The 12,087-nt window shown below is 51.3% G+C and overlaps 1 protein-coding gene across 1 annotated transcript in view; it reads right to left on the bottom strand.

The window, feature by feature from the left end:
- LOC130546435 (uncharacterized) overlaps positions 1–11,343 on the bottom strand; it is a 45,565-nt gene extending 34,222 nt beyond the window's left edge. The window contains 2 exon segments of the mRNA XM_057321700.1: positions 10,355–11,209; positions 11,296–11,343. Coding sequence (XP_057177683.1) covers positions 10,355–11,209; positions 11,296–11,343 — 903 coding nt within the window.
- Between the last annotated feature and the right edge of the window lie 744 nt (positions 11,344–12,087).

The following is a 12,087-nucleotide window of genomic DNA, read 5'->3' as shown; positions in this document are numbered from 1 at the left end:
TTCTAAAAGAGCAAATTTCTCCAGCGTGGCTTGTCCTGCTGTTCTCATGGGTGCAACACACTCATCGAGGAGGGGGACGGACACAATGCCTGCTTCCAGTACGCTGGGGCAGACGTTGTGGATACGTCCTGCCCGCACTGTGGGCGGTGACGATTCAGACGTTGCGTCACAGGTGGTTGTTGTTCCCACGGGACTCAGCCGCCACCTCGTTTGCCCCACTTTCCGTGGCAGCAGGACTACGGCCCTGCTATGGCAAGCAGTGAGGGTGTTATGATGATTACTGTGAGCGATAATCCGCCAGCCACGGCTCACGGACCGTTCACACCTCGTCTCGCTCGTCTGACTGTTCCCCAGGAGACAGTCCGCCGTCTTATTCCTCAATCACGTATTCGGACATGATGCGTGATGATGAGATGTCTCTTGCAGCATCGGGGGGTGACGTACTGCCATCCGACTCCGACGATTCCTCGGGTTCCCTCCCTCGGGGGGTCGAGCCCAGGAAAAAGCGGACGTCGAGATGTCGGTCATGCTTTCCCGGGACGCCGTGAGTGTTGGGTTGCAGTGCCCGCACTGCCTCTCCCGGCGCTCGCGGCTGGCTACATGGTGCCTCGGGTTTGAGCCCGCCCCCAGTGCCGTGTTTACCGGAAGTGCATGAGGAACTTTGTAAGACCTGGAATGCCCCTTCCCGGCACGTTTCACGTCAAACAAAATTCTGTCACCCTCTCTTCCCTCGAGGTTGAGACAGCTGGAGGATACGTCGGTGTCCCGACGGTGGGGGCTCGACCTAGACTCCCGTCCAAAGCATGTGGTGTCTCGGCATCTCTGGTGTCGAGAGCTAACATTGCTGCGGACCAAGCTGCCTCCTCTCTCCACGCTATGGCTCTTGCCAGACTAGGGCGTTGAGAGAGCTCCACGAGGGTAAGACCGACCCCTCCAGCTCTGGGGCGGCCCCCCTGGAGGAGCAGCGAAGAGGAGACCATCGCCCCATCAGCAGCCGCGGCGAAGCGGCTGTCATGGGAAGACCTCAGGGGGATCGAGGCTACCATTAGGCCCGACCCCAGCCACATCGCTGGGAAGTCGGATAGGGACGGATCCTGCCCCGTCTCTCCATCTGCTGGCCCCCTCCGGGGAGCTAGCGCCCACTTACTCTAAAAAAAAGGAGAGTTTCCTCTCTCTCTGGGTTACCTCAGCCGCTCTCATTCTCTGCACGACGGTGAACGGCAAACTCGATGTTGCGTCATGGCGAAGCTCAGTGTCGAGTATAAACTGGGGTACCTCAGACGCTCTCACCCTCTGCACGACGGTGAACGGCAAACTCGAAGTTGCATCATGGCGAAGCGCAATGTCGAGTATAAACACCAGCCCTCAGCACTCTCAGTCAGACAGTGCGTTGAGCTGCGCAGTCGCCAAGCAGGAAAAACAGCAGAGCCGATCTCCTCCCTGGGGGACCTCCCCCGGCAAGGAATCCGTACTGCTAGCCATCGAACCACCCCCCGGGGGGACAATGAAAAAGATCGTACCTTATTCCCCGTCTCATTCTGGAAGCCTGTCTGACTTCCCAGGCTGTCAGACTGGCTAGGGAAGACGATCCGTCTCGGCTACGCGATCCTGTCACCTCACGCCCGCCAAGTTCAGCATCCGATGTACCTCAGTCAGAGGCTAGGATGTTCCCGTACTTCGGGCCGAGTCCACCACCCTTCTGGTGAAGGGAGTGATCGAGCCCGTCTCACCAGCCGAGATGTTCAGCAGGTTTTACAGCCTGTACTTCATTGTCCCCAAGAAAGGCGGGGGGTTGCGCCCTATCTTGGGTCTGTGTGTTCTGAACAGGCACCTACACAGTAGCTGCCTTTCAGGTTGATCACGCAGAAGTGCATCCTGACGTCCATCAGGTGTCAGGACTGGTTCATGGCAATCGACCTGAAGGACACGTACTTCATGTCTCGATCCTCCCTCGACATCGGCCGTTCCGACGGTTTGTGTTTGAGGGACGGGCATATCAGTACAGGGTCCTCCCCTTCGGTCTGTCCCTGTCTCCACGAGTCTTTATGAAGGTCGTGGAAGCTACCCTCCTTCCCCTTAGGGAAGGAGGTGTGCGGGTACTAAACTATCTCGACGACTGGCTCAAGTTTGGCACACTCTCGATATCGGTTGTGTACACACAGGGACCTGGTGCTCCGGCACCTAGATTGGTGGGGCTACAGGTCAACTGAGAAAAGAGCAAGCTCTCCCCGGTGCAGATCATCCTCTTTCTCGGTATGGAACTCGACTCTGTCCTCACGAGCGGCCCCACTCACCCCCCGGTGGGGGCGCGAGACCCGCGACGAGGAAGCCCGCACCCTCGCGGCCTCCCAGAGGCAGCGCGAATGACTAGCGCGCCCGATCAATGTTGAACTGCCTGAAGATCATACAGTCAGCGGTCCCCCTGTAACAAGAGACTCCTGGGATACATGGCATCCTCGGCGGGGGTGGTCCCCCTCGGGTCGATGTACGACCGCTCCAACACTGGTTGCAGAGTCAAGTTCCTTGGAGAGCGTGGCACACCGGCAGCAGGCATATGGTCACACGCTTTTCTGCCGACACAACCTAACCCCCTGGTCTCCATGACCTTCTTGCGGACAGGGGTCCCCTTTGGGATGCCTCCCTGCAAGGTTGGGGTGCCGTGTGCAACGGGCAAGCAGTGTCGGGGCGGTGGACGGGCCCCTGCCTGCGTTGGCATTTAAACTGCCTAGAGTTGTTGGTTGTGCTACTTGCATTGAGGAGGCTACTACCTCTCGTGCAGGGAAGCACATGCTGGTCCGGTCGCACAGCACAGCTGCTGTGGCACTCACAGCAGCTAACATGACTCGCCCGACGCCTCCTCCTCTGGAGTCAGCAGGTGATCAGCTCCCTGCGAGCCACACACATCCCAGGCGTCCTGAACCAGACAGCCGATGCGCTCTCTCGTCAGTCGACGCCTCGCGGAGAGTGGAGACTCCCTCCCCGCACAGCCGGCTCATTTGGGGCAGTTCGGACAGGCACAGGTGGTCCTGTTGCCTCCCCGGACTCCACCCATTGTCCGCTTTGGTACTCCCTGTCCGAGGTACCCTCGGCACGGATGCCCTTGCGCACAGCTGGCCACGGGACAAGAGGAAGTACGCTTCCCCCCAGTGAGCCTCATTGCACAGGTCCTGTGCAAGGCCAGGGAAGAGGAGCATCAAGTGGTACTAGTTACGCCCCTTTGGCCTAACCAGGACTTGGTTCTCGGAGCTGAGGCTCTGACAACAACTCCCCCCTGGCCGCTCCCCCTGGTTCCCCAGGGGAAGGGGCACGTTACGGCATCCAAGGCAAAACCTGGCTCCATGTCTGGACGGGACGAGGAGATCCTGAGTGACCCACCCCCGGTCCGGTTGAGACGTCACTCAGGCTAGGGCTTCGGCCACTGGGCGGCTGTACGCCCATAGGTGGCGCCTCTTCTCATCCTGGTGCTCTTCTCGGTGAGAAGACCCGCGGAGTTGCTCGGTCGGGTACGGGCTGTCCCGTCCTCAAGAGAGACGGGGAAGTAACCTCTCCCTCTCCACACTGGGAATGTATGTAGCCGCTATAGCCGCTCATCATGACCCAAGTGCTGGGTAGCCTCTGGGACAGCACGACCTGGTCATAAGGTTCCTAAGGGGCGCGAGAGGGTGACCACCTTACCCGCGCTCCGTACCCTCTTGCGACCTAGGTGGCGGGCCTCAAGAGGCCCCGCCCTCTTCGAGCCTCTCGCGGTTGCCGCTCTTTCTCAGTCTTGATAAAGACGGCTTTCCGCATGGCGCTCACCTCCAAGAGGGTAGGGGATCTACTAGCACCCTCCATGTGCACAGATTGCCTAGAACTCGGGGCCGGGATTCTCACGTTATCTTGAGAGCCCGCCCCGGCTACGTGCACGAGGTTCCCACCACTATCCCGAGAGACCAGGTGGTGAACCTGCAGGGGAGGAAGACCCAACCTATCCGTGTTGTGTCCAGTACGCGCACGGCACCTCTACTTGGACCGCACGCAGAGCCCAGAAGCTCTGAGCAGCTCTTTGTCTGTTTTGGAGGTCAACAAGAGGGCTGTCTCCAAATAGAGGCTGGCGCACTGGATCGTGGATGCCCTCGTTAGGGCAAACCGATCTCAATTCGCCCCTGCCCGTTGGGAGTGAGGAAAGCACACCCCTCGTGGGCACTGGCTCAGGGCGCCTCTCTGGCAGACATCTGCAGAACTGCGGGTTGGGCTATGCCTAACAACTCCGTGAGGTTCTAATACCTACGCGCGGAACCGGTGTCAGCCCGCATCCTGGCAAGGTGTGGGACCGGCAGCCGGTAGGGCATATGCCTGCGGAAGCCCTTCCCCCTCCGGGGGGAGCAGCGGCGATCCCGCCTCACTTCTTTCCCCTCAGGTAAAGAACAGGCATTCCATCCATCACTAAGCACCCTTCCAGGGGACAGACTGGGCAGAGCAGCCCTGCCCCCTTAGGCCGGGGAACAGTTGAGTAATCTCCCACATAGCTCTAACCGGACCTAGTGCTCCAGACGTGGTAACCCCCCTCCGTGAGCTGTTCCGTCTGATGTATCCTCATTAATGGTTCCCACCTTGGCAACCCATGACCTCCCCAAGTGGACTCCCACCTTGCGGTTAACTCCTGCAGTCTGCACATTCCTCCCATGAGTTCTCCCCTGTTGGTGAGACCATGTGGTGTCTCCACTAATTCCTCCCTACGGTAGGTAGTGGCCTCTGCAGCGTTTTTCCCCCAGGGGGAATAATGCTTACCCAGTGGCACGTACGGTGCCGAGCGGCTTCTCGCCATTTAGAGAACTAGGCCTCCGCACGTGATGGCCGGCGACAGGGGCTTCCCAACTTTGTGTAAAGCTCTGGGTCCCCCGTCCTCTCCACTGGAGGGTCATAATTTCGCGTTAGCGTCTTCGCCTGACTCGCCCAGGCCAGTCAAAGTCGCTCAGCAGAGATTGTGACGCGGCTCAGTGCTGTGGCGTTTTCCATAGGAACCCCATTCTGTCGGTTCGACACAACGTCGAGAGACCGACAGAAAGGGAACGTCTTGGTTATGGATGTAACCTCGGTTCCCTGATGGAGGGAACGAGACGTTGTGTCCCTCATGCCACAACACTGGCCACCCACCCCGGCGGTCGGGGGAGGATGCTTTAGGCTCCTCAGAACAACAGGTGAATGAATGAGCACGCCGGCTTCCCTCTTATACCCAGACATCCAGGGAGGAGCCCGGCATGCAAATTTCATTCACCAATTTTCATTGGCCTTTTCTAAATACTCAGAAGATGATTGCTTCTCAAGATAAACCCCATTCTGTCGGTTCGACACAACGTCTCGTTCCCTCCATCAGGGAACCGAGGTTACGTCCGTAACCAAGACGTTTTTCATCCTTGAGAAACACCACTATCGCTTTAATCATCCTGGAAGCAGAAAGAATGTTTTCATGTCCCACACATTCGTGAAAAGAATAACATTAAAAATCAAGAACTGAATTAAGAATGATCTTTTTTTTTTTTTTTTCTTGTTTCGAATTTCCCTCTCACCGTTACTATGACTACAATCTAGTTTTGCCACAGTAAAGACAAGAGAAGGAGGTGAAGAAGGGGATTTGGTTAATAAAATAAGGTGACATCATGACTAAAACCTGAAAGGTGAAAGATAATGTAAACCGTTGCAAGTTTTGTATAAATGTTGGAGTCAGATGTGCATTTGTCAGATGATTTCAGATGATAGCGTCCAGATCTGAGACGTGTGAGAAATGGCGCAAAAAGAGTTTGCGTGTTATTTATAAGTGAAGCCGCGCGAAGTTGCCAAGAGTGCATAAAAATAGCGTACATATCTGAACGTGTGAGAAAATAGAGCAAAGAGTGCGTGACAAGAGATTATTTATAAGATATATACTGCAAGTCTTGTGTGTGAATATGTATTTTTTGTTGTGCTACAGTGTTTTGTCATGACATTTTGAATTATCCCAACTTCCAATAACTGATTTATATGACTTTTTACCACCTCATATTCAGAAGGAGGGATACGCCTATATCATTGATGCACCAGGACATCATCCAGAGGGATATCATGGCAGATGAGCCGAGTACAGTAAAAAACTACCTGGTAGTTATGTAACAGAGCCCTAACCTGAGCCTGCTCTAAACTGGGCAAAACAGATAAGCCATGGGATTCAATCTGCTGGGATAGGGAGGGAGCTAACCCAACACTATGTGACTGGACTATGGCAACTACTGGCTTAACTTCAAAAACACCTGATGGCAGGCTGACTACATAAACCTCCCTCAAACTACCCACCATGGTTGCAGGCTGAAGTACTACATCCAGAGCTAACATTCACCACAGGTACATAGACAGTTCCTCTGACTACCTTTACTAAAGCAGGTGATACTGAACTGCTTGAGCTCACATCGCAGAGCATTATCAATTACATGTTATACAAATTGGTTTCACAACAATCTTTCGGTGTTGGCAATGGCATTGGGTGCCCGATTCTTCACTTTTTCTAAAAGTTCCATAAGTGCAAGAGAAAACTCTAACAGTGTCTCTTCCTCATGTTGATTCCTACAAAAATGCCTCTTGTAGTGCAACATACGACTGGGAACACCCATAAAGATCCTGCAACGTCTTAATGATTTTCTCAAGGTCTCTGCAGTCCATTTCAGGGCAGCACCTGATCTCCTCTTTGGCTTCCCTCTCCAAGTGGTCAAAAAGGAATAAAGTCTGATCTGCCACAGACATATAACGAGCCCTCATGCACGCCTGTGCCTTCTCAACCCACTTATCAATACTAAAACCGATTTACCAATCAATTTTGGGCACCGCTGCTCCCGGGGCACAAAAACAAAGCGCTCAGGTGCAACAGCACCAGCGGTATGAGGCATAACATGTGGAGTAATAGAGGGTCCAGGTGAGTCTGCATCAAAGCCCGGCAACGTAGCTGATGCCTGCGCCTGCTGCAGCCTAGCATTAACAGCCCTTAATTGAGTTACCAACTCCCTTAATTCTTGTAATTCATCCTCCATTCTGATAAAAATAGTTGATTTACCACCGAGGAGTCACCACCAATAGAACAATTCAGGCATCAAAACGCTGCTGTTCTGTTCCCAAAGAAGAATACAAGATTCAAGATTCAAACATACAACACAATACACCCAAAAAAAACTGTCTCTGACACAAAGAGTGACCCTGCCCACTATCCCACAATGTGACGCAAGGGGTGGGGGGCATGGACGGGGTGCGCTTAAGGCGCAATTTCTTTCTATGGCCAACTACGCCACCTTGGGAATTTCACCCAAAGATTAGTTCAGCTGGAACTAAGGACAAACACAGGTTCAAGTCACTCAGGCAGAGTCCAAAAGTTTTACTAATTTTATAGAAACTATTAACAAACACATTAATCCCATTCATAACAACCATCAAATCCAATCAATGGCATGGAACTTGGGGTTACCCCTCAGAGGCAGAATTAAATCACTTCTAAATAAGAATCACTGCATTCGAGTGTGCACACACGTATTCACTCAAAGACTGGTGTTAGTGATGAGCGCAACACATGGTGAAGGAAACACCACCACCAAGATAGAACCAATCCTCGACCCCTGGTGCCCAGGCCCTGCCAAGACAAAGAAATTCAGTTAATAATGGGGAAAGAAAAATCACTCACATCACTTAAACAGATCAAACCAGGAAACAAACAATTAAGAAAATAAATCAAAAGGAACACAAAGGAAACCACATACTGACAACTTATAGAGGAGTAGATGTAAAATCGTCACAAATACTCAGAGTCAGATGCAGGATAAGAGTCTTTATTACAATATTGTAAATAACAACAAAGTACAGGCAAAACCTCAGGAAAGAGACCGCCAAGGCGGAGGGTCTTAGCCCAGTTCGGGTGCAAAGGGTAAGTAAGGGCTTGGGCAAGGGCTCGGCCGTATACTAAGGGGGAATAGGTAGAATACTGGTAGAGTACTGGTAGAATAGGTAGAGTTCTTCCTGAAACAACCACCCTTAAATAATATGGCAGGGACCAACATAACAGTCTCACAATACCGAGTAGGAATCCTGTAATTCCATAGGGTAAAGTCCTGAAGATTCCACAAGGCACATTGCTAGCCGAACCTCCACGAGACAAGTTCTGGAACAATTATCCACAAGGTAAGTTGCTTAGTCAAATCTCCACAAGGCAAGGTTCTAGACAGATATCCACAAGGCAAGGTTCTAGATGGATATCCACAAGACAAGGTACTAGATGGATATCCACAAGGCAAGGTACTAGATGAATATCCACAAGGCAAGGTCCTAGACGAACCTCCACAAGGTAGGGTGTTAGGTGAAATCCACAAGAACCCAACCGCAGCAGCGCCGAGGAGAAAACACCTCCACTAGACGACACACCAGGGGTCTGGTTCTCACTGAATGGAAGGGTTGAGCCGGAACTGTAGACAGGCGAAAGGCAGGCACCGTGCATAAAAACTAGCGCTGGAGCCTAGACACAGGGAGTGATTAGGAAAGCTTGATTCCCAGATAATGTTCAGCGGAACAACACTCAACCAACATAAACGGACCGACACAGGACAGAGGAAAACCCGGGAGTGATATAGGAGAGGAAATCAGAGCATGATGAGCAACCAAGAGGGGAGAGAGGAAAGCTAAAGTGAAACTATGTGAGGAGAGTGTAACAATAATGAGCTGGTAATAGTGAAACGAGGGGGCGGGTTAATCGACGCAGACACCGACCGAGCACATGGTGAGCTGTCAAACCGCACCATGTGCTCGACAAGGAACAAAACAAACAGGTGCTCAGACCCGGGACCTGACAATACTATGCTCTCAAAGCATGTTACAAGTATTTCATTGAACGGAGCTCATACAGCTTTTGTGTATGCTGGTTTCAAAATAATATCCAAAATAAACAGGGAAAAGAAACAAGGAAAGTCCAGTTGTAACAAAAACGAATGAAAAACAATAAAAGGAGTCAAAATTTTATGCAAGTAACTAAATAATTACAAGAATTTATATACATTAAGGCATACAAAAAAAAACAATAAACAAAAACAAATTAACTGAAACCCAAAATAATAAAACACTATTTCAGCCTCAAATCAATTGGTTTATAGGCAGAAATTAAGAAGACCAAACAATGAACAAAAACAAAAGCTGACTGAAGTTTGACACTGGAACCAACAAAAACGCTGCCCAAAATTTATGGTTTTGGGCATTTATGGTATGGACCTCATCCATATGCCCACATAAGGAAGTGCTAGAGAACTGACACCACAATCTTCATGAAGAGTAAAGCAGGAACAATCCGATAGTAACACCACAATCTAGGTGAGGAATAAAGCAGGAAACAGTCCGATAGCAACACCTTGTACAGCTGAGAAGGGAATTTAAGTCTTAAAGCTTACCTATTTGGCTCCATCTGTCTGGGTCCCAAGTCTACATACCATTACATATATATTGTATTTATTTATCTATTTATTTTTCTATTTGCCTGTTATTGAGATTGGTTGTTTTATATATAGCCTAGTTAGTGTATACAAGCTTAGCCTGATGCAGCAGTGTTGTGTTCCCAATCCAGTGGTAAACTGGCTCTCCTGGTCGAGTCTGGTTTCTTCCAAGGTTTTTTCTCCATTTATCATTGAGAATTGTACTCTATAATATTTCACAACGGTAAGCTCAGAATTATGATTTATAATCAATAATAATGATTTTTTTTATAAAAAAAGGTGTCAGGTTGGATTTTTGAGTAAATGTTAGTTGTTCTTCAACACATACAAATTAGTAATTCTGGTAGACGGAGAGCACACCACGGAGGTAGATAAGAAAAAGGAGTTTTTCAAAAACAGGAATATCCAAAAACAGGTAAGTATTTCAAAAACGGGAATATCCAAAAACAGGTAAGTATTTCAAAAACAGGAATATCCAAAAAGAGGTACGTATTTCAAAAACAGGAATATCCAAAAACAGGTAAGTATTTCAAAAACAGGAATATCCAAAAACAGGTAAGTATTTAAAAAAAAACAGGAATATCCAAAAACAGGTAAGTATTTCAAAAACAGGAATATCCAAAAACAGGTAGTTTTTCAAAAACAGGTAAGTATACTTATCGGGGTAAAGAATTGCAGTGAAGACAACAAGACTGACCAGGGAAGAACAAAAAGGTGCAAACTTAAATAGAATCCTGATGATGTGATGCAGGTGTGGACTAATCAAAAATGGTGGATGTGCGGTGCATGCTGGGAAACTGAGTTCAGAACTCCGGGGAGAGGGAACGGGTAAAGCGAGCTGGCGGTGAAGACATGGGGGGCGTGGCCGGTGGTGCTGAAACCGTTACAGTACCCCCTCCTCCATGGTCCACTCCAGCGGACCTACCAGGGTGACGGGGTCGACCTCGAAGTCGAGGACCCGGACGTTCAGGATGGGTTTGGTGGAACTCTCGTAGGAGTGCTTGGTCTAGAATGTAAATCCGTGGTACCCAGGATTGTTCTTCAGGTCCGTAGCCCTCCCAGTTGATTAGGTACTCGAGGTGACCTCCCCGACTCCTGGAGTCCATGATCTCCTCTACCCTGAAGATCTGTTGGGCGACGTCCAGAGGTGGTGGAGGAGGAGGCAGATCTGTTGTTACAGCTGGGTCTGTAGAGGAAACAGAAACATGAGTAATAAAGGGTTTGAGAAGGGAAACGTGAAAGGAGGGGGAGATCTGGTAGTGTTTGGGCAGCTGGAGGCGGAAGGTGACGGGATTAATCTGTCGAGTGATGAGGAATGGTCCGATGTATTTGGGACTCAGCTTCCGGCAGGGTTGTCGCAGGCGTAAGTCCCTTGTGGACAACCAGACCCATTGCCCTGGAGCATACTGGGGGTTTGGGGATCTTCGGGCGTCCGCATGGAGCTTCTGCCTGCGGATAGCCTGCTGGAGGTGGTGGTGAGCTGAGTCCCAGACCCTCTCGCTCACCCGAAACCAGTGATCGACAGCTGGCACCGATGAGGGTTCTCCAGACCAGGGGAACAGGGGAGGTTGATATCCTAGGATACACTGAAACGGGGTGAGACCGGTTGAGGTCTGTCGAAGGGAGTTTTGGGCGTACTCCGACCAGGGTAGGAAACGGTGCCAGCTGTGTTGGTGAGTATGGCAGTATGATCTCAGGTACCTCCCGATGTCCTGTATCTTCCGCTCAGCCTGGCCGTTCGCCTGAGGGTGATATCCGGAGGTCAAGCTCACCGAGATGTTCAGTATTCCGAAGAAGGCCTTCCAGACCCGGGAGATGAATTGGGGACCCCTGTCTGACACAACGTCTTCAGGAAGCCCGTAATTGCGAAACACATGGGTAAACAGGGCCTCAGCCGTCTCTAGTGCAGTGGGGAGCTGAGTGAGGGGAATCAACTTGCATGCTTTGGAGAACCTATCCACTGCCACCAGGATACAGGTGAATGTGTCAGACAGGGGCAGGTCGGTGATAAAGTCCACTGCGAGGTGAGACCACGGTCGTTGGGGTATGGGCAATGGGAGTAGTTTTCCCTCCGGCAGGCGACGTGGTGTCTTTGCGATGGCGCAGACTGAGCATCCTTTGACGAATCGGGTGATGTCTGAGTCATCCCAGGCCACCAGTATCGGGCGGAGATGAGCGAGAGGGTGCGCTGTCTGCCTGGGTGTCCTGATCCCGGAACAGAATGAGCAGAGTCCACGAGGGTAGTGCGGAGCTCGGATGGCACAAAGATCCTACCCTCGGGACATCCCGGCGGAGTAGGGTGTTGGAGTTCAGCAATGTCCCGGTCGAGGGCCCACTGGATGGGGCAGACGAACAGGGCTGGAGGAAGCACTGGTTCAGGTTCGGTTAAATCTGGGGTGACGTAGTGTTGTCTGGAGAGAGCATCAGCTTTGCCATTTTGCGAGCCAGGTCGGTAAGTCACTTTGAAGTCGAACCGTGAGAAGAAGAGTGCCCAACGGGCCTGACGAGAATTCAGCCTCCGGGCCTCTTTGAGGTACTCTAGGTTACGGTGATCGGTGATCACGGTGAAGGGATAGTTCGCGCCCTCCAGCCAGTGTCGCCATTCTTCCAGAGCCAGTTT

The sequence above is a fragment of the Triplophysa rosa genome, linkage group LG22 (assembly GCF_024868665.1).
Source record: "Triplophysa rosa linkage group LG22, Trosa_1v2, whole genome shotgun sequence".
NCBI classification, from domain to species: domain Eukaryota; kingdom Metazoa; phylum Chordata; class Actinopteri; order Cypriniformes; family Nemacheilidae; genus Triplophysa; species Triplophysa rosa.
This window is presented reverse-complemented; position numbering and strand designations above follow the sequence as displayed.